Below are 23,835 nucleotides of genomic sequence, written 5' to 3'. Positions count from 1 at the left end.
AATTTTTTCAACATGGTATCAAATATAAAATTTAATAAGTCTGTATCATTAATGTAAGTTTTCAATATTTGTATATTATTTTGCAGTTTTTAGTCTCTATTGCATTTTGTGTGACATTGTTGATTTTCAAAAACTAAAGATTCTAATGCTGAAAGATTAGTGCAAATTAATTATATCGGAAGGCTTTTTGGTCAATTCCTTATGAAAAAATCTGATTGAATATTTATTTGTTTCGGTTTTTTTTAATGAATTGTTTTTTGCCTGAAATACACACTTTATTACATGTTTAGCCAAAATTAATTATCTTTATAATATTATAATACACTAGAGTATGAAAAATCTTCAATTAGGTGTAAAAAATCCTTCAATAGTAATCAGACTAAGATTTTCATTGTTACCAGTATGGATTGAGGTTTAGGGTAAATAGGTTACTTGCATAACAGAAATGAATAGGTCTTTAAATGATTCAAAACAACAGTAATTTAATATCAAAAACAATTATATTTCTTTAGCAGTGCAAATCGGTTGTAATTTACACTGCAGAATACAAATTATTTTTCAGTACATCTTGTTTATTCATCTTCAACCATTGGCTATCAGGAGTTAACCCATTACTACAGACTTTGCAAAAAGAAAAAAAAACTTTCAATTTCACAGAAAAATCATCAGCATTGGCATATATAAAATGAGCCACACCCTGCTAATAAGCAGTTTGCATAAGTGGAATTTATAGGACACTCGAATGTCACGTTTAAAATAATCAACAAAAAGGAAATAATCAATAAAGAACAATTAAACTTCCAAAGATTAAGTGCTTTATGCATTCACATTTTACTTCAGAAAAAAGGCGCGATTAGATATCCCTTAAAGAAAATAGCTAGAATATTGACCACCCTCCCCTCTACCAGGTAAAACATTGGAATTAATAACTTCCTGTGCTAAACCTGTCCTACAAACCTGAATATCTTTCCCGTTCTGTCATACAGTAAGCAGTCAGGAATGGAGTTCAAGTTCTGGTTTTATAAGAGTGTATCTTGGATCCAGCCTTGGAATATATCCCTTAAAGTCTCTTGAGGCATGTGTACCAAACACATCCAATGCCCTTCTGTTCATCAAAGCAAACCTGTGTGAAACAGAAATACAGAAATAAATGTGCAAGAACCGTCTGATGTTATGAAATTTGAACACATTTGAACAACAGAATGAATCGATGAGGATAGAGGGAAGGGAGACTGGGGTAAGTGTGAACTTATCTGCCAGGGGAGGTACGGGCATGTGGGGTTGTGTGGAGGGTGGGGGATGCGTAAGCAGTTGGTGGAGTTGGTAGCAGAGGGTGGATTAGATGAGTGGCAGGCGGGGCAAAGGCAGGGGGGATTTCAATGATGTAAGTAAGGTGAAGGGAAATGGTTAAAGGTGGACTGAACAAGTTAGAAGTGGTTGAATTTGTGCTATGGCAGTTAGAGTTGAATGATAGTGTGCTTAGGAGATTAGAGGAGGAGTGGCAAGTTACACTGGTTTGGACTGAAGAGGTTTCTTCCCTTTAATACCATGGGCTCTCATCTTCCCTAGCAGCCTGACGTGCGGCACCTTATCGAAGTCCGTCTGAAAATCTAAGTAAAGAACATCTACAGCCTCTCCTCTGTCTGTCCTGCTATTAACTTCCTCAAAGAACTCCAGCAGATTCGTCAGGCAATTTCCCTTCACAAAACCATGCTGATTTCGGCCAAATTTATCGTGATCTTCTAAGTACGGCATAACCTCATCCTTTATAATTGACTCTAAAATCTTACCATCCACCGAAGTCAGGCTAACCGGCTTATAGTTTCCGCTCTTTGGTGCCGATCACATCCACATTTTCTAGAGATGCTGCAAGACCTGCTGAGTTACTCCAGCACTTTGTGTTATTTCTCTTTAAAACTAGTACCATTGGCCCTGGTCAGCATCAGCGAGCCATTCTTCACAGCTGCTGCACCATCCGGTTGACACAGCTGTTTTTGCAGCTCACATTGTAGCCCTGGCTGACAGCAGTTTCTTCAGGCCATTGCCTCAGACAGGATGGTCTTGGTCGTGATTGGGCTCCCTCCTCTCTCTTTGTCCAGTCTAACCCTATCCTTTCCATCGATGCCTCCCCTCCTCCCCTCAAGATGTCGGCGACTCTGGGGGGGGGGGGGGGGGAGGAGGAGGAAGAGGCGATGGAAGGGGGAGCGGCGGAGTGGACAAAGCAACGCGAGAAGGAGGAGGCAGCGTGATGGGGTGAGTGGACAAACGATGGCCAACAGGAAGAAGACAGCTGGTGAGGGGGGAAGGAGTCCCACAGTGACCGGGCACGCTCTATCAGTGATGGCGGCGGCGGCGTGAAGAAAGCACCATCGGCCAGGGACTACAACGTGATCCACAACAACAATGCGTCAACCAGACGGGGTGGCAGCTGGTGAAGAAGGGCCCGCTGGTGCACGTTGTGGAAGATGTCAGTGACTAAGCCTGGACTTGTTCTCTAACACTTCCCTCCTTCCCGCTTGCTCTCAAAAGCGTCACACCGACAGTGGCCAACACTGGAAGAGCAGCAAGCCCAGCGACACTTTTATTTTTATGAAGTGGACAGGAAGCCCTTGCCAGCATCCTGTTACAAAAACACAGGTCATTCTGGAAACAGGACCATCTATTGTGAATTGTTTACATAAGTGCGAGTTTACATAAGCTGCCTATTACTTATATCAGGGAGTGGCTGTATATTTAAAATAAAATTCAATAGATTTTGGGGTGAATGGATGTGGGGTTCGTGCAGAAAAGTGGGGTTGGTTTAAAAGGTAAACAAAGATTTTTTTGAAAGACAGGAAATACACGAACATCTGAGCAACTTGTTATTATTTTAGGCTCTTACCTTTACTTTCTATTGTCAATGAATATGCTGCCAAACACTGACCTCCAGTGGTCAGAAAATGCAATGGCATGCAGGCATGAGCAACATTCCAGCATTTTACTTCTGTAGCTCATAAATGGCATTGTTAAAAGCAACTAACTTTTCAGTGTTTCAGACCTCCGTTTATCAGTTATACCTTTACCCACAGCACGGAAACAGACCCTTTGACCAAACCAATCCGTAAGATGCACATCCTAGCTTATCCCATTTGTCTGCGTTTGGCCCATGTCACTCTAAACCTTTCCTATCCATACACTCCTATCCATACACTTATCCAATTATCTTTTAAATGTTATTTAAATGTTACCACTTCCTCTAGTAGCTTGTGCCATATGCATACCACTCTCAATGGGAGAAGTTGTCCTTCAGGTTCCTATTAAATCTTTCTTTCTCACCTTTAACCTCTCAATCGTGATTATCCAACCCCAGGGAAAAGACTGTATGCCATCACCCTATCCATGCTCCTTGTGATTTTATATACCTCGATAAGATCAACTTTCAGTTTCCTATGCTGCAAGGAATAAATTACTACCCAACCCAACCTTCCCTATAACTCAGTTCCTGGGTCCTGACAACATCCTCGTAAATCTCTTCTGCATTCTTTCCAGCTCAATGGCATCTTTCCTCTTGGTAGGTGACCAAAATGAACACAATACTACAAGTGGTCTCGCAAGTAAAATCTTGTACACTGCAAAGTAACATCCCAAATTATCTACTCAATGCCCTTATTGATGAAGGCCAAGCTGTCTGATGCCTTCTTCACCACCCTATCTTTTTATGATGCTTCACATTGCGTTTTTGATTTTCTGTTTTTGGACTGAATTCTGTTTTTAATTTGTGTCTCTGTGATGTCTTTATTATTTATTTTATTCTGATTATATGTCTATATTCCTATTAATCTATGTAAGATGTCCTTGAGATGTCTGAAAGGCGCCCAACAAATAAAATGTATTATTATTATTATTACTCATAGCTCCCTCTGCAGTACAACATTCCCCAGAGCCCTAGTGTTCACTGTGAAGATCCTGCCGTGGTTTGATTTCCCAAAATGTAACACCTTGCACTTATCTGAATTAAACTCCATTTGCCATGCCCCAGCCCACTTACTCAGTTGCTTAAGATCCAGTTGTAATTCTTGATAACATTTCTTCACCGTCCATGATTCACCTATTTTAAAGTCATCTGCAAACCTACTAACCATGGAGACACAAGAAACTGCAGATGCTGGAATCTTGAGCAAAAACCAAAGTACTAATGGAACTTAGTGGTTCAGGACCACATCTGCAGACTGTATGGACAGACAACATTTTGGGTCGGAGCCCTTCTACAGACTGCCAGAAGGCGGCTCCAAAGAACAATCTCGACCCTAAATGTTGTCTGTGCATTCCCTCCACAGATGCTGCCAGACCCACTGAGTTCCCACAGCTCTTTTTTTTGCTCAGTTTGCTAGCCATGCAATTGTACATCCTTATCCAAATCATTGGTACAGGTGTCAATGGGCCCTGCACGGACCTCCTATCATCACTCTATGCTTCCTACCATCAAGCTAATTATAAATTCCTCACCTTCACCCTGCATGTCTGAAGAAGGGTTTCGGCCCGAAACGTTGCCTATTTCCTTCGCTCCATAGATGCTGCTGCACCCGCTGAGTTTCTCCAGCTTTTTTGTGTAAGCCAATTATATATCTTTTTACAGATCTCTCCATGGATCCCATGTGATATAACCTCTTGTTCCTCACCTTCACCCTGTATGTCTCACTGGATGATCCCTCAGCAATCTTATCCCAGACCATCACCCGAATGCTCTCCCCAAACAAAAATGCAACTCTCTCTCCTCTCCTTCCAGCCCACTCGCAGCATCTGCACCCAGCATACTGTTAGCAGTCCTATCCGTCCCCTATCCGTCCCCTAGCCATTTTTCAGCAATGGTTACAGTACCGCAGTCCCACATACCTATCTATTCCCTGAGTTAATCCGCCTTGCCTAACATACCACTTGCATTGAAATAAATGCAATGTAATCCAACAGTCTTTCCACACATCCTGACCCTTACCATAATGGATGCTCAGCACTTTGAGTCTATATCACAAGAGGACAACTGTCTACCATTGTTCTGGAATTCCCCAATGTCGGGAACAATCTTCTTGCATCTAGCCTGTCCAACCCCTTAAGAATTTTGTACGTTTCTATAAGATCCCCCCTCAATCTTCTAAATTCTAGCGAGTACAGGCCGAGTCTATCCAGTTTTTCTTCATATGAAAGTCCTGACATCCCAGGAATCAGTCTGGTGAACCTTCTCTGTACTCCCTCTATGGCAAGAATGTCTTTCCTCAGATTAGGAGACCAAAACTGTACGCAATACTCCAGGTGTGGTCTCACCAAGGCCCTGTACAACTGCAGTAGAACCTCCCTGCTCCTATACTCAAATCATTTTGCTATGAATGCTAACATACCATTCGCTTTCTTCACATAGTAAGGACATTCTTACTATTGAGGGAGCGCAGGGGAGGTTTGCAAGGTTAATTCCCGGGCTGGCGGGACTGTGATATGCTGAGAGAATGGAGCGGCTGGGCTTGTACACTCTGGAGTTTAGAAGGATGAGAGGGAATCTTATTGAAACATATAATATTGTTAAGGGTTTGGCCACGCTAGAGGCAGGAAAGATGTTCCCGATGTTGGGGGAGTCCAGAACCAGGGACCACAGTTTAAGAATAAGGGGAAAGCCATTTAGAACGGAGACGAGGAAACACTTCTTCTCACAGAGAATTGTGAGTCTGTGTAATTCTCTTCCTCAGAGGGCAGTGGAGGCAGGTTCTCTGGATGCTTTCAAGAGAGCTAGAGAGAGCTCTTAAAAATAGCGGAGTCAGGGGAAATGGGGGGAAAGCAGGAATAGGGTACTGATTGGGGATGATCAGCCATGATCACGTTGAATGGCGGTGCTGGCTCGAAGGGCTGAATGGCCTAATCCTGCACCTATTGTCTATTGAGTTACTCCAGCATTTTGTGTGTATCTTAAATACATTATTCAATCTTTTTTCAATTTCTTTCTCTCTGGTATTATGATATTCACTGTCTTAAGGTGGTGCCTGGAACTCTGCACAGATTCCTGGATGTGGCCTGAAGTGCGTTTTTTTTTAACATTCCAGTAGAGTAATTTGCACTTCTATTTTGTGTTTCAGCTAATAAAGTATTATACACATCTTTCCTTTTTAACATGCTTATGTATTGACCTGCTAATTCTGATAGATGAGACAGTTCAGTACGCTCCAATATGACCTCACAATTTTACCATTTATTGTGTCTTGTGTCGCTTCGTTTGCTCTCCCCAATCTACAAGGACAAATTGACTAAGCTGTTCCAAATGAAACAGCCACTGTGCGGCATCTCAATCGTACGTGGGCCGTGGACTTGCACAGATTGCTTATACACTGGATAATCTGCCTCTACCAACCTGCACCAACCAGATTGAATTTGATTTTGAATATTCTAATTAGTTCACGCTTCAAAGCTTTTCCTTGACATTTTTTTTTTAAAGGATGTAACAATTTGTTTGATCATTTAAAATCATATAAACAATTGAAACATCTCTGTCCAGTGATCTGGAAACACTGAGAAGCTCACTGGCATTAACAGGAGGTGAGGCTATTGTTATTGGTCATCATTGCATCCAAGGCAGGACCTTGGTGTTATGCAGGGTGAGACCTCATTGCAACACCTTGCACCATGCTGTCCATCTCTGGGATCAGGAGGGGAGATGAATACTGCATCTGCATAATCGGATTAGGTTTGTGTGGGCAGAGGAAGAGTCGCAAACAGGCTGAATCAAACACAATTTAAACCTTCATTTTGCTAGTTACTCGAATGAATTCTATTTGGGTTTTATATTGCTTCCCGACCAGCTTATTGTTATCTTCCTGCAATCTGTTATTCCATTCTTCCCTAACATCACAATGTCATTATCTTATAACATTTTGGCTTGTCAATTGTGCACCACACATTTAAATCGATATCACTGGTAATATCCTCAAAATTAAAGGACCTGACACTGATTGTTACAGAACCAATTGCAAGCAATCTGCTAGTTGATTTTTCTTCTCTGATTTCTGCCAATGAGCAGGATTTGCAATAAAATTTGGCATGTTCCCTTGGACTCAAGAGCTTAGATTTATCACCCGCCTTTCACATAGAACCTTTTTCTAAAGCCTTGCGAAAATTCATGGCGACAAGGTCAAGTGCAGTACATCCTTCTAGTTACTTTGTCAAAACATTCAATCAATCACAAATGACAAAAATGAACTGGAACACTTACTTTCCCTTTGTAAGCCTCAGGAGAAATTTCCAATAGGAAGGCCGGAGGTTCTGAACTTCCATCACAGCCTAAATATGATGTGGGAAGTTAATCACGATTGTTTAAAATTCTCAATGAAATGCAATATGAAATGCAAATGAATGTATACATATTACTGAATCATGCATTATTTTTTAATTTAATCCTACAGTAAAGTTTTTCAAACTTGCATTTCTGACAAGCGTATCCTATTCATTTTGTGAATTAACCATTTAATGAATTCCAACTTTCATTATGTCCCAAGGGAACATTCCTGTTAACTACAATCGACTTCTAAGCAATATTCAGTATGAATTTGCAAATAAATTAATGCCAGGTTTGATGTGGAACGCACGTGCACTCATTGTGATAATCATTTTATTCTGTCACATTTTAGTTTAGTTTAGCTTAGATACAGCGTGGAAACACACCTTACAGCCCACTGAGTCTGAGCCAACCTGAAATAACCGTATACTAGTTCTACCTGACACACTAAGGGCAATTTACAGATGCCCCAAATCAACCAAGAAACCTGCACGTTTTTCGAATGTGGAAGGAAAACGGAGAATCCGGGGAAAAACCCACATGGTTATCGGAAGAATATACAAGCTCCGTACGGAAAGCAGCCAAGGTCAGGATCGAACCCAGGTCTCAGGCGCTATAAGGCAGGATCTTTACCGTTGTGCCACTATACTGCCTGGATTCATTTTCATTCCTTTATCTGTTCTCAGAGTATACCCAGTCTCTGTATCACACGATGCTACCATTATGTGAGTGCATCTCCCTACCACTTTGTTCCGTTCCCTGACAAATTAGTCTAAACCCTTCCTGATAGCACAGGCAAACCTCCCTGTGGGGATGCTGGTCCTGTTCTCATTCAAGTGCAACCTGTCCAGCTTTATAGGACCCACCTTCTCCAGAAACAATCTAATTTCCATAAGATAAGACACAAAATGCTGGAGTAACTTAGCTCGACAGGCACCATCTGAAGAGATGGAATGGGCAATGTTTCGGTTTGAGACCTTTCTTCAGACTGAAGAAGTCTGAAGAAGGGCCTTGACCCGAAACATCACCCATTCCTTCTCTCCAGAGATGCTGCCTGTCCTGCTGTTACTCTACAGCATTTTGTATCTATCCTCGGTGTAAACCAGCATCTGCAGTTCCTTCCTACTCATTTCCATAAGGATGTCCTATATTGCACTGTGTCAGATGAAGATCTCAGTTTCAGAAAAACAAAGATGGTGGCCAATAAGTGGGTCATGGCAATGAACTTTGTAAGACTTAGTTCCTCGGTATTCAAAAATATTCAGCAAATCATGAGTGTCGGTGCCCAATATGCCAAATATACACAATGCAGTAACAAAGCTTTTCAGTGGCCCTCCAGTAACCACACCTTCAATTCCACATTGATCAGCAGCCTTGTTTCTTGTCACTGACTTTTTAGTCATTTAACCAACGCACATAAATAAATGTATCTATAAAACTAATACTTTAAATGAAACGTATGAAGGAAAATTAGGCCTTAGGCCATCTTCAGCTAATCATGTTAGTGTATTCAGTCAGTGCTTATCTTTCATGTTCCTTCATATGGCCTAATCCGTCACCCTGTGGTTGCTGAATGTCTGCAGAATACTGCTGATTTTCAGAAGAGATTGTAGATGATGCATAAACATGTTTGAACACATCAGGGCAGTGAGATGGGGATATCCGTCAATTTTACAGAACCACCTTCAGACACTGTGTATCTCTCCTTTTATCCACCTCACCATCTTCGCGTAACTTGCCAGCGCTTTCTGAGCACACTTGATCCTTTCCATCACTTCCCCCAATTGGAGTGTCCATAAATCATTGATCACTGTCCCATGTGTACTGTCTCACAGTTTCCCAAGCTTCAACGAGTAGGCTGATCATAAAAACTGCAGACTAGCTTTAAGCAACAGTAACTGCTCAGGACATTGACTCTCAGTTGAAGAATCATCTAATGAGCAGCATTGGCAGGATGTCTAAATCATTAAAGTTAGCAGGCAGCATAAGGTAGCTATCCACTTGGTAACAAATGTGGGTGTGCTTGATCATTGCCAAGGTGCATAGAAAACTGCTCGGCAGACAGACAGAAAGTAATGTCTGGACACGCATTCATTTCACATCAACTGATATAATTGCAAGAGCCCATGAAACACGCACAAGTCATCATAAAGGATCAGGGTATCAACATAATACCAAAATTGTGTGAAACTATTGAGTACATTAAGTCGGTGCCATCTGAGATACATAAAGCATCTGCCCTTGTTATCCCACAAAACAATCAATTTATTTTGAACTGCATAATCCTGGACAAAATCACAGTGAAGATTCATGTGTAGATTGCAGATTTTCCAAGAGCGCGTACTCAAAAGTAATCTGGTAGCTCCATCTGATTAGAAAAGCAATGGGAGAACTTTCTAAATAAAAATCTACTCATAAATCAGACTTTTAGCTGGTACTTACCGCCTGAAAACATACAGCTGTGGAAATTGCATAGATGATGGTGTCTGCATGTGCAAAGTATGGACATTTTCCTGCTTCAATGCCTTTGAAATATAGTGTCTGCAAACAAAAATAAATATTAACCGATTAGACAAATCAGATCACCAATTTATTTAATACCAGTTTATTCATAATACCAGGACATGGATTTCTTAATAACAATGGTAATTAAACCCAATACCCTGCAATACTTTATGTATGTGAATATCACAAATGTTGCTGATATTCCCCGTGTGATGAACAAAAAGAACCGCAATTTTCAAATTGATCATCCCATAGCATTTGACAATAGGAAAGCAACGGTTAATGTCGTCATGAAGATGAAAGACTAAGGTTGCCGTGTGGGTGGTTTCCTTGAAATCTTGCCATCTAAACATGAACATATAAACCTTTTACAACTATGGTCACATTTTTCTTTGACATTTTGGTCTCAATATGCTTTGATAGGAAAAGGGGAATTATTTGGTTTCAGATAAGTGTATTGTCATCTTCACCATGCTGCAATGAAATTGCTTGTTCGCATGAAAGTCACAGAGCACACAATGTACATGTTAATAATGATAGCTACAACAAAAAAATCCACCAATTAATGCAAAGCAGCAGAATGGTGCAAAGATTATAGTACAAATATTATGGTGCAATCTGAAGTAGTGGGAAAAAAATACTTGTGCAATCATGGAGTAATCATGAGATAGAGTTAAGAGTAAAGGGCCTGTCCCACTTACGTGACCTTGGCATGCAAATTACGCAAACTTATCGTCGCGTTGAGGCGCACGGGCATCGTATGGTGGTGCGGGGCCGGTCCCACTGAGAAGCGCGGAGGGATAAGGTGTGCGCGACATCACGCAGGGCTCCAAAATATTTGTAGCGAACGGCATCTTTGTTCCTGTCGCTTAAATGACGGCCAAAGTGGGACAGGCCCAAGACCCTGGCGCGACGCAACGTCTCACCTCCAACAGAAGCAGGCAAACGATCGCTGAACTCGGCCTGGGGCTCAGTCCGGATCCGCCCCCACTTCTACTCCCAGAGCGGCGCCAAGAAAATTGAAGATAGACACAATATCCAGGAGTAACTCAGCAGGACCGGCAGCATCACTGGAGAGAAGCAATGGGTAACGTTTCCGGTCAAGACCTTTCTTTCAGACTGAAGAAGAGTCACGACGCGAAACATCACCCATTGCTTCTCTCCAGAGATGCTGCCGGTCCCGCTGAGTTACTCCAGCATTTTGTGTCTATCTTCAAATGACGTCACGCGCTCCAGACGGCTGTGAAAACACGCGCGACCTTCGCGGGACCGTCTCGCCTCAACACGATCACGAGGTCACGTAATTAGCGTGCCAAGGACACGTAAGTGGGACAGGGGCTTAAGAGTGAAGGGGCTGTGAATGAGAGCTCCCACTCTTGATAGATAATCTACCAAAAAAATCTATATGTAGATATTGAAAGAGAACCGGATAATACTCAGCTGTTGTGCTTTATGAAATAATAACCTGCTGATAATTATTTGTACGATAATCATACAAATTAATTGCGAACTCATTGGTACCAGAAACACTGAAAACATATCCAGCAATTAAAAAAAAAGAGAAATTGGCAGAAAATAATAGCTGGAAAGAATACTTTATGGCTCATTTGAGGTGCTGCATGAACATAAATAATAGAAGGTGCGGTAAATATAATTTTAAAATGTACTCTTGTGTCAGGAAAGTATGAAACAGAAATAAAGCCATAAGCTCTCTCCACTGTCCAATACCTCGTCTATTCTTGTGCCCAATCCTTTCATCCCGTTGTACCATTAGATCCTGAAAATATTTCAGCCTCAGTACAAAATAAGGAGATACAAGAAACTAAAGGTGCTGGAATCTGGAGTAAAAATCAAATTGCCAGAAGAACTCAGTGAGTCAAGCAGCATCTGCAAGGGCAAGGGAACGGTCAATGTTTCAGGTCGAGTCCCTGCATCAGCACTGAGGGTGTAGGATGTAGATTGCCGGTATATAGAAGTGAGAGTTATCTTCCCTTCATCCTCCCCTCATCGCTGAAGATAGACTCAAAATTCTGGAGTAACTCAGCGGGACAGAAGGCATCTCCGGAGAGAAGGAATGGGTGACGTTTCGGGTTGAGACCCTCGTTCAATCTGAAGAAGGGTCTCAACCCGAAACGTCACGCATTCCTTCTCTCCAGAGGTGCTGCCTGTCCCGCTGAGTTACTCCAGCATTTTGTGTCTATCTTTGGTTTAAACCAGCATCTGCAGATCCTTCCTCCACTTATCACTTAGCAGCCTCTGTCTCGCCTTTGTCTCACCTCTTCCTATCACTTCTGTATGTTAACACTCATCCCTTGACACCTTCAGGCCTGATACAGGGACTGGACCTAAAACATTGAGAGCCCACTGACATAGAGAATTCCAAAGATTTACATATCTTGTGAAAATAATCTCTCTCCATCAAATGGCCAACCCTATAGCCTTCTTGTATCCTGTAAATTCTATTCAATATATATTTCAATATGATCATCTCTCATTTTTATATATTGCAGTGAATATTGGTCTTATTCATCACAATATCTTCAATGCAGGAGGGAATTTAACAAATCTAGACTGCACAGCCACCAGACATATCTGTCCTTGAGTTCAGAGGTCAAATTCACAGTACACTGAATGAAATCGTTCTCGTCCTGTGAACCATCAATGAGACTCCATAAACTTTGCATTCCAACTCTCTGCTAATAACGTCCAACATGTGATATCCAAATTCCCAGCTGTGACAATATTTACTTCCTGCATCTCATGAACCATCATCCTTTTGTACAATTTCACCAGTTCTCGCCATTTAAAATAATATTCTGATTTTCTAAAGTGATTTACATTTACATATTGTACTGCTTCTGCCAACTTTTTACCCATTCACTTATGTCTCCATCCCTTTGCAGACTCCATACCAGTAGAAAGCCCAATAAAATGTACACATAACTAGTATTCTAATTTGGTGTAACCCAGCCTGAAAATGTTTCAAAACCCACGGAATCAGACGGCTCTACATGCATTGAAAGTCAGAATGACATTTAGGCTGAGTGAATTTTGAGTGTCAAAATGCTGGTGGGCTTTCATGTTCCAACCATTTCATCAGTGGTTGGACCAATTATTAAAGCATTCTACAGTTATTTAAAGGGGAATTAGATGTATCTGATAAGAAAGAACATAAAATATGAAGAAATGTCAGGGAGATTAAAGAATGTGTTCCTGTTGAAGAGATGCTACCTGCACAAGTACTGTGAACTGAATAGTCTCACTCCATGTTTTAATGATAGGATTTATGGCCCAGGATGGGAAAAAAATGTAATTTAGTTTGCTATTCGAACACACTCATACATAGATGGGAACAGCAGAATAAAAAAGAGAAATCTTATCCCCACTTCTCCCAAACCAAAAATGATCAGATTGGCATGGTCTATGCCTCAACAAGGCTTTAAAACTGAAGAGGAGATGTGCACGTCATGGGGGGGACCAATGCTAACTGACTTTATATATCCATTGGGAACCTCTAGAGAATTTATGCCACTTGGTTTCCCAGGTTTTGCTCCGTGTTCTACCTAGACTCTGTCCTAAAGAAGCCACGCCTACATCCAATATTTTCCTAAGTGCCCATCTGGTAAATTGATGGATTTCCGTGGGGATTCAATAAACAATGAGGAGGATGAGAGGTGAACAAGTTTGTGCTGACCATCAAGCACCCATTTACTAATCCCATTTTTTCCCTCCTGCAATCAACAACCCTCAGATTGTACTATCGTGCACAATTTTCAATGGCTACTTTACTCATGACCCTGCATGTCTTTGGGATGTTGGAGGAACCTGAAGCACCTGGAATAAACACATTATCAGAGAAAATGCAAACTCTACACATACAACGTCAGGATTGAACATGGATCACTGGAGCTGTGAAGCAGCAACTCGACCAATTGTGCCACAATGACACGCGAAAGGAAAAAAAGATAACATCAATTTCCACAACATAACAAAACAAACACTAATTACATTGTTCATGCTGTAAGATAAGAGCATCCAAATTGACATTTACAAAATACAAAATGTATTTCACCTCCACAAGTTTGGAAGCCAGGTACGTAGAGATGCTCGTGCTTTTGTAAAACATCATTGACATTCCTGCCAAGAAACCTGCATATAAAAAAAAATGATTGATGCACATTAATACAATGGATAGATTCTCACGAACAGCAATAATAATCCAATTTAAAACGCTTAACTCTTCATTGAATAATATCTTGGATTGCACCATTTATGGTTTAATAATCAGCCTTTTCAGAAAAATATTTGAACTATCGAAAGTATACTTTCACACGATGACATTAATGGAAGACACAAATTAATCAAAGTGAATGTGATAATAATTTCATACAGAGCTCTCCATGTGACATTGTATATTCTAGCCATAACCCAGATCATTTTGGTTTACACAACTGTATTTTTGATTTGTTTCAAAGATCAAGAGCACATGCCATTGTCATATTCAAATTATTACATAATAACCACCCCATACAAATTTCTTATATAATGGAACTGAATTCTACTAATATTCAGAACAATAAAATTAGAAAAGCATTTGGATGGACTTTAGTTCATTATTCTTCCTTTCTATTCATTTCATCTCACGACTGGTCATCTCAGAGTTATATGCCAAACACTTTGGAAAAATGCTTGTAAAAGAAGAACAAAAAAATTATTACTCTCACCAGCAATCAATGCATGGAGTTCATCATCTAAATTTCTCACCCATCGGAGGAAGCAGCTAGTACCCTTAACATGAAATAAAAACACCAAGATTAAATAGCTTGTCCTGTAATATTGTAAATGCCTTTGTCAAATGATATTCATTAAATGTCTTGATTATATATTGGAAAACCACAAAACATTTTGCTTAGAGAAAATGTTTAATGTCTGATGTTTAAAACAGAATGAAATAAAATTCAGAAATCGCCCTATGTTGCAAATTTCCATTAAGGGCCTGTCCCACTTATGCGACTTTTCAGCAAACTGTCTGCAACCTTCAAGCTCGGGGGCACTCGCCTGAAAAATCGCGAGCTGGATCGACCGTCAGCGCTGAACACACACACACTCACAAACACATCGCAAAGGCGGGGGCCAGGGAAAGCGGGGGAGCGCTGTCACACGGAGCAAAGCCAAGATGATACCCGCGATGAACAGGAAGATTAAAGATGGCTTGCACAGTGTACGGTACGTCCTTTAATAGAGCGGGGGGGGGGGGGGGGGGGGGGGGGCAGCGGGGAGAGAAGTGGAGAGAGGGAGAAGGGGGGGGAGAAGGGGGGAGGGGGGAGAGGGGGGGAGAGAGGGAAGGAAGAGGGGGAGGGGGGAGAGAAGGGGGAGAGAAGGGGAGAGGAGAGAGGGGAGAGAGGGGGAGGGGGGAGAAGGAGGGGGGGAGGGGGGGGGAGGGGGGAAGGGGGGAGAAGAAGGGGGGAGAAGGGGGGGGAGAAGGGGGGAGGAAAGGGGGGAGAGGGAGTGGAGACACTTTTAAGAAGCCAGACAACTTTTTAATAAGCCAGAGATACACAGCTGTGAAGTTTAGCGGGCATTTAACATTACTGGTCAGTTTTCCTTGGTTCTGAAAACTCGTGCTTATGTTTTTTTTCCCTAATGAGCCAATTAAAATGTCTGCAAAGGAGATTACCTACGGCTGCCTCGACTACCTACAATGACATGGCGACCCTACTACCACTGTACTACGAGTTCAAAAGTATCGATTTTCTCTGCCGACCAATTTTTAATCTCAGAAAAATTTTCAGCTTGTTGAAAGATTTTCCTCGACCAAACTGAGTGTGACTGCGGGAACTCCTCTCAACCATGAAGGAGACTTACCAGTGACCACCTACGACCATGTGTCGGCCATGTTGCGAGCTTGATGCAAGTGTAAACTCTCCTAAACTCGCAAATAAGGTCGCCATAGTGGGACAGACCCTTTATTACTACTCAGTTTTCATGTGCTTCACACAAATTCCACCGAGGCCCATTATTTTCTTAAAAACTGCTGGAGTTTCACATGAATTATCTACTCAATATCAATATCAATATCAATATCAACATAAAGTGCAAGTGAAATGAATTTGCCAGCAGCGGTAGAATGAAAAAAGAACACACAAAAACAATAAAAATTTAACACAAACATCCACCATAGCATTCATCATTGTGGTGGAAGGCGCAAAAATTGGCCAGTCCTCCTCCATTTTCCCCCTGGTTGGGACTTCAACCCTCCGCAGTCGTCGATGCGGGCGTCCAGATGTGCAGATGGGTAAAAGTCCAGGTAAGTCCGGAATCGGCTCTTTCCCACCGGAGACCGCGGCTTCAAGTTGGTGTAGGCCGCAGTCCGGCGGTCGAAGGTTTAAAGTTCTCGCCGCGCCTCAGCCAGAAACACCGCAGACCGCAGGGCCGGCTGTCGAAGCTCTTTTCCAGGGATCCCTGGCGAGGGACCCTGCTGCTGATGGTAAGTCCACGCCGTGCCCACGGTAGAGGTTGGCCGCGGGCCGGCAGTTGGAGCTCTTCTCCTCCCGGATCCCCAACGAGGGATCCCAGGCTGTGGACGCCGCGCCGGCTATAGCTCTGCAGACCCCAGCTTCAGGCTGCCGTGGGCCAGCGAACGGAGCGCTCCCCTCCAGCGACCCCCGGCGGGGGCTCGCCCGCTCCACGACGAGAGTCCACGCTGCGCCCGCAGCTGAAGCCCCGGGCGCTTCTCCAGGAAAGGCCGCGCCGATCCTTGATGTTAGGCCACTGGGGAGGCGACATGGAAAAAGTCGCCTCTCCATGGAGAAGGCAGCTCGAAGCGGTTTCCCCCTTATCCCCCCCCACCACCCCCCACACAAGACACACCAAGAAGCATTAAAAACATCCATCCATTAAAAAGTTGAATAAACACGCTGCTGTGTGCTGGCTTGCAGCGCCCCCACCGATTATGCACCCCTACTGAGCTTATCGCAAAAAATTATGTTGAATAATTCATATTTCAAACCTGGTCTAAACCAATCTTGGTTACATTACAAAATTATAATAGGAAGTAAGCGAGTAAAGATGACTTACCTAGAAAGTTACTTCTGGGAAATGAATCACTGTACAGTTGGATATAAAGTTGAATACAAATTTTCTAAAAATGTGCTGGGCCTCTTAGATCAGTCCATTGGTAACTACAACTTTTCACTAGTACAGTGCATTCAGAAAATATTCAGACCCCTTCACTTTTTCCATATTTTGTTAAGTTAGTCTTATTCTAAAACGGACTAAATTCGTTTTTTTTATTATCAACCTCCACACAATACCCCAGAATAAAAAAGTGAAAACAGGTGTTTAGAGTAATTAAAAAGAAATAACTGAAATATCACATTTACATAAGTATTCAGACCCTTTACTCAGTACTTTATTGAGGCACCTTTGGCAGCGATTACAGTCTCAAGTCTTCTTGGGTATGACGCTACAAGCTTGGCCCACCTGTATTTGGGTAATTTCTCCCATTCTTCTCTGCAGATCCTCTCAAGCTTTGTCAGGTTGGATGGGGAGCGTCCATGCACAGCTATTTCCAGGTCCCTCCAGAGATGTTCGATCGGGTTCAAGTCCGGGATCTGGCTGGGCCACTCAAGGACATTCACAAACTTGTCACAAAGCCATTCCTGCGTTGTCCTGTCTGTGTGATGACTCCGGTCGTTGTCCTGTTGGAAGGCGAACCTCCGCCCCAGTCTGAGGTCCAGAACGCTCTGGAGGGCGTTTTCATCAAGAATCTCTCTGTACTTTGCTCGGTTCATCTTTCCCTCGATCCTGACTAGTCTCCCAGTTCTTGCCACTGAAAAACATCCCCACAGCATGATGCTACCATCACCATGCTTCACCGTAGGTATGGTATTGGCCAGGTGATGAGTGTTGCCTGGTTTCCTCCAGACGTGATGTTTGGCATTCAGGCCAAAGAATTCAATCTTGTTTTCATCAGACCAGAGAATCTTGTTTATCATGCCTTTTGGCAAACTCCAAGCGGGCTGTCATGTGCCTTTTACTGAGGAGTGGCTTCCGTCTGGCCACTCTGCCATAAAGGCCTGATTGGTGGAGTGCTGCAGATATAGTCGTTCTTCTGAAAGGTTCTCCCATCTCCACAGAGGAACTCTGGAGCTCTGTCAGAGTGACCATTGGGTTCTTGGTCACCTTCCTGACCAAGACCCTTCTCCTCCTATTGCTCTTCTCCTCCGGGCGGCCAGTTCTATGAAGTCCTGGTGGTTTCAAAGTTCATGTAAATGTGATATTTCAGTTATTTATTTTTAAATACTTTGCCAAAAATTTCTAAACACCTGTTTTCGCTTCTTCGTTCTGGGGTATTGTGTGTAGATTGATGATAAAAAAAGAATTTAATCCATTTTAAAATAAGGCTGTAACGTAAAAAAATGCAGAAAAAGTGAAGGAGTCTGCATACTTTGTGAATGCACTGTATATGCAGGTCGTAAGAATCAGAGCAAATTTGATGAATTCATGCAAAACAATAGGTTACAGGGGATAGTCAGATTGATGTGGTTGCTCTGAGAACCAGCAGACTCAATGAGAAAATACCTTCCCTCTAGGTCATAAGAAAAGGTGAAAAATCTCCCAAAAATTCCCACATGTTTTCAGGGTGAGAGGGTCACCCAGACCGCCTTGCAGACAGAACATTCACCATCCTCCATAAATCTCTGTGAATCATGCAGCATGTTCCCTTTTCCTGTGTAAACTACAGCCATTCCTCAAATTGCCCCATTTCATACAGTTGCAGAACTAGTGCTTGGGTGGTATGTTTGTCCTGTAAGGATTGAGTTCCAGTTAGTACAGAATGATTTGAGCAGGGTGCACTGAACATAGTAAACCAGTTTCATGACCGAATCCAATAATGTTTTAATGAGATGGATTTGATATTGACACATTAGGAAATAACATTAGTAGGAATAGGAATACTTTATTGTCACATGACCAGGCACAGTGAAATTCTTTGTTTGTATACCCAATGTATACAAATAGCAGCCACAAAGTTGCAAAGTACGCCGGTTCCTCCTTTTGTTCTTCCCCCCACCCCCCACCGCAGTTCTCCCACAGCGGGTCCTCCATTGTTCTTCCCCTCCCCCCTCACAGTTGTCCCCCGTCAAGGCGATTCACTGCTCTCAATCAGGGGAGAATTTTATTTCACCGTCTCTGTGGCGACTCTTCAGAAATGTAACATCAAACATATTCCAAAGCTTTGTTATCCCCTATTGCTTAGCGTTCATATTTGTTTAAAATATTTGCTTCAAACATCTCTTCCCCAACCATGTTCACAGTGAATGGCAGTGCTGTCTCGAAGGGCCGAATGGCCTACTCCTTGCACCTATTGTCTATTGCCGACAAATAGTTTTAACTTCAATTATTCCACCTAGCATAGCAATATATGAAAACATTTCTCATCTTCTCTCCTCTTCCTGAAAGTCAGCGACATTTTAAAATGCATGATCCATTTAACGCTTACAAAAAGAAAAGGGAATAGAATGCATGCAGAAAGTTTTACAATACATTTCTAATATTTTTAAAATATCTCATTTGGTTTGGGAGACATTGAATAAGGGGCCACATCCAGCTTTTTGGCCACAATCAATGAGGTTTCTCATCCATCAAGTAGTTATACCATCATCGACAGCACTCTTTGTGGAGTTAAAAATTCTCCCAAGTCCTTTCCGCACATTGTGTTGAAGATTTTAATTCTATGGTTTTTAATTATTGGACCCGTTCACTTAAAGAAATAATTTTCCTCGACTCACCCAATTAAAGCCGACCACCTTGAAGACCTTAATTAAGGCGCCTCCAATCACTCTTTGTTGCAAGTAAAACAGGCCTAACTCTTTATAACTGCTTTATATGCTTTCTGAAGCATTCATCTGTTTTACATTTCTGTAGCTTATATGTAGCAAAATACAATATTGTTTTGATTATTAAGTGAAATTTCATTCTTTACTTTTAACACAAATTAATGTACCATCTTGGCTTTCTGAAACATTCATGTGACATGTTTGCTTTTATTCTGTTAATAATTTTCTAGATATAAAACTTTTCTTTCTTATGTTAATGTATTTTTTAAATTATGCTTATTCTTCAATCTATTACCAAATGACCTTGAATGTCTCCAAACCTACTACTTTTCCTGAAATATGCAATATATTCATTTTATTTTATTCGTATTTAAATTTCACTAGAAAAGTAATTCATATTTTTGTTGCAATATAATATACTCTTGTATAAGGTTGTGTGGTATTACCTTGTAAATACTGACAAAGGATCCTAGAAAAGCTCCAAGTTGGAAATTCTCTTTATTGTACAAAGCAGACAACAACCGAGATGGCTTTGTAAACAGGTGTCTGAATGCTGATGGAATACGAAGGCAGCACTGAATAAGGTAGCCAACACCGAACATCCGTATAAAACCCTGGAAGAAAGATTTTTGTCAGAACTTTAGAAATAGCATGATATGGAAGCCGAATGGTTACATGTTCCAATTCTCTGGATTGAAGTTCCATCATCGTTTATTTAACTCAGTATTTTACGCACATTTTAAAAAAAAAATCGCAAATGAAATGTGGCTGCATTAACTCTGACATAAAGTTACAAGACATCCAATAGAGCAATGGTAATGCTGCTCCACTACGATCAAAAGAATAAGAGTTCAAATCCCTGCTTGGCAATTTAAGTATTTGCATTCAGTTTTAAAAAAAAATTACAAATGAAATGATTCTCCAACAAAGAGATTACGAAGCTAGCAGATTCTCTTAAAATTCAACAATTTCACTGTTTCCCTTCAGGGAACAAACACTGCCATTCATTCCTGGTCTAGTTAATCAGAATCCCCATCCCCCACCAGCACAGTTGATTCATCTAATTCAGTTAGAATCCGTTAAAAAAATCTTGAATTTCTTTACCAAGTGTTTGCTTTCATACAACATATTAAAATAAAAAGAAATTAAAAATGCTGAAAATGTAGGAAAAATGCACAACCGATCAGTCACTTAATTAAGGAAGATAGGATGTCACAAAAATATTCACAATTCAAAGCACACATCCACACAACCTGTCTTTTCTTTACAAAAAGAAAACTTTTTTTTTCTGAGTTTACACAAATTATAGTGACTAACTTGGCTATATTCCCAAATGAATGGAAACATTTCAAGATAGTTGCTAATACAAAAGTTGCATCATTAGCAGGGCACTATTCAGCTGTTTGACATTAGTGTATTTGTTGAACAGCGGAAAATAGCTGATGAGAAAACTATGTTCAAGTTCTGATATACTACTGAGCCACTATTCCCATCTCTTTTTCACTCTATCCAGACTAGTTTTGGGTTCAATGGAATAAACCTATTTCACTACCTTGGTGTACATTTCTTATACTGGCATCACCTATTGTTATCAACTGGAATAGTTGGTTACTTAATCCCAGGACTACTGGAGGGAAAAAAATAACTTTCTAAATTCAGCTATTCCTAATGTAATCTACCCTTCCAAAACATTTTTTAAAGAGATAAAGACGGTGTGCTTATGCATTTAGTTGTAGATGTTGCAGTTTAATCAGGGGCAATTCAGTGCCTGATTTAGATATTGATACTTTGCCTGGCCCTGTACTGGAGCTTCCAGAATTCTCATTTGAGCAACAAAATGGTTCTCAAATCATGGGTCAGGGGGAGAAACTTGTCACTGATTTTCGCGTTGGTAAACAAAGGAAAGTTGCCATTCAATTAATCAGGAAACTTAAAACCTTTACGTGCGATGGAAATATGAATGGTATGAGTTATACTCTTGGAATTAGGTTCAGATGGAAGAAAGCACCTTTGTATTGTTTAGCACACAGAGATGATTTGGAACCAGAGGACTGTTTGCCTCATCTTTTGATTAGATTTGATGAGGCAAAAATATGATGACAATGGGAAAGAAAATAATTTGAAAACTAGGGGACTGCATTATTTTCTCCCCTGAGGATAGAAAAATAAATGTCAATATAAAGAGAAACAACTGCCTGAGGAGGCGTTATTAAGATTGTGTAAATTCTTGTTGACTGTTTTAAAGTGAGGTGTCTTTCATGATAGAAGATGTTGCCGGATATGGGAGCAGTCATATAAAACTGAATTGCATTAGGAACTGCTTCTCACAGAGGGTGAAATTATCTACTCTAGGAGATTGTGGAAGCTACATCACTGGAGGTATTTAAAAGTGGAAATGGATAAATGTTTGACCAAAAAAAAATCAGAGAATGCAATTATATGGACTGGCAAAGGAGAGGATGTTGAGGCCTGTGGCAGATCAGTCATGACTCATTCAGAACAGGGGGGCAGGTGGTTTGCTCCTGCTCCCTTTTATTAATCGCTATTAATAAAAGGGCTGCGCAGACCAGCTGGCTGGAGTCTTTACGAGGATTTTCAACCAGTCTCTGGCCCAGTCCACTGTCCCACCCTGTCTGAAGTCCTCCACCATAGTCCCCTTGCCCAAAAAAACCCACATCTCCAGCCTCAACGACTACCGGCCAGTCGCACTCACACCAGTGGTGATGAAGTGCTTTGAAAAACTGGTCCGGAGTCACATCACATCACTCCTGCCCCGAAGCTTTGACCCCCCCACCAGTTTGCGTTTAGAGCGAACAGATCCACAGAGGACGCTGTAGCCACAGCCCTCCATGCTGCACTTTCCCACCTGGAGCAGCGGGGGAGCTACGTGCGGATGCTCTTTGTGGACTACAGCTCTGCTTTTAACACCTTCCTTCCCCACAAACTGGTGGACAAACGGGGGGACCTGGGACTTCCACACTCCACCTGCATGTGGATAAATAGCTTCCTGTCGGGTCGCAGCCAGAGAGTCAGAGTGGGCCATCACACATCCACGGCCCTCAGCCTCAGTACTGGCTCTCCACAGGGCTGCATGCTGAGCCCCCTGCTTTACACCATTTACACATATGACTGCACCCCCGCCCACCACAGTAACACCATTGTCAAATTCGCGGATGACACCACGGTGGTGGGGCTCATCTCTGGGGGGGATGAGTACGCCTACAGGGATGAGGTGGAGCAGCTGACAGTGTGGTGTGGAGAGCATAACCTGCTACTGAACACCTCAAAGACCAAGGAGCTCATAATAGACTACAGGAAGAAGAAAACGGACATTACACCATTAATCATCAGAGGGGACTGTGTGGAGAGAGTGGCGGATTTCCGCTTCCTGGAAATCCACATTGAGGAGGACCTGACGTGGAGCGTGAACACCTCTGCGCTGCTGAAAAAGGTCCAGCAGAGACTGCACTTCCTGAGGGTGCTCAGGAAGAACAACATCACTCAGAGACTGCTGCTGTCCTTTTATCGGTGCTCCATAGAGAGCATCCTAACATACTGTGTATGTGTATGGTGCACAGCGGCTAAGAGGAAAGCGCTCCAGAGGGCTATTGATAACGCCCAGTAGATTGTCGGCTGCCCTCTCCTCACCTTGGAGGACCTACACAGTTCCCACTGTCTCAAGAAATCCCAGAACATTATAAAGGACATTTCCCACCCCGGACACTCCCTGTTTAAACTGTTGCCGTCAGGCAGACGGTACAGATTAATGAGGACAAGGACAAACAGACTCAAAAACAGTTTTTATCCCACAGCAATAACTACACTTAATATAGCCACCAAATGAGCGCAGGTGCGCTACATACCAAAGGGATTGTGCAATCGACAGAAGAATGTATGGTTGTGTGTTTATGCTTGTTTTTTTCATGTTATTTATTTTAGTTGTTTATTTCAGATATTCTTTTTTACGTATTGTTAGCTTTTAGATAATGTGTGAATGGTGCACTGACTGGTTGGCATTTTTAATTTTGTTGTACATGTTTACATGTAATAATGACAATAAAGAACCTGTCTATCTATTGTATTTTCACACTGATAGGCTATTACTCCGTGTGCTCCACCATTCTGGAGCACACACTCAAAATCAGGTAAGGGTTGGGAGGGGTAGGAGCAAAGTGCTTCACAAGAGAGGGGATGGGG

The 23,835-nt window shown here is 41.9% G+C and overlaps 1 protein-coding gene across 1 annotated transcript in view; it reads right to left on the bottom strand.

The window, feature by feature from the left end:
- Nucleotides 1–462: 462 nt before the first annotated feature.
- The window catches only part of tmem135 (transmembrane protein 135), a 310,377-nt gene continuing 287,004 nt past the window's right edge, over nt 463–23,835 (bottom strand). Inside the window, exons 10-15 of the mRNA XM_055637254.1 lie at nt 20,085–20,252; nt 14,521–14,584; nt 13,869–13,945; nt 9,734–9,832; nt 7,229–7,296; nt 463–1,123 (exon numbers count right to left, since the gene is read on the bottom strand). Of these exons, the coding sequence (XP_055493229.1) occupies nt 994–1,123; nt 7,229–7,296; nt 9,734–9,832; nt 13,869–13,945; nt 14,521–14,584; nt 20,085–20,252 (606 nt within the window). The 3' untranslated portion in view covers nt 463–993. The remainder of the gene's footprint in view (nt 1,124–7,228; nt 7,297–9,733; nt 9,833–13,868; nt 13,946–14,520; nt 14,585–20,084; nt 20,253–23,835) is intronic.

The sequence above is a fragment of the Leucoraja erinacea genome, chromosome 6 (assembly GCF_028641065.1).
Source record: "Leucoraja erinacea ecotype New England chromosome 6, Leri_hhj_1, whole genome shotgun sequence".
NCBI lineage: Eukaryota > Metazoa > Chordata > Chondrichthyes > Rajiformes > Rajidae > Leucoraja > Leucoraja erinaceus.
This window is presented reverse-complemented; position numbering and strand designations above follow the sequence as displayed.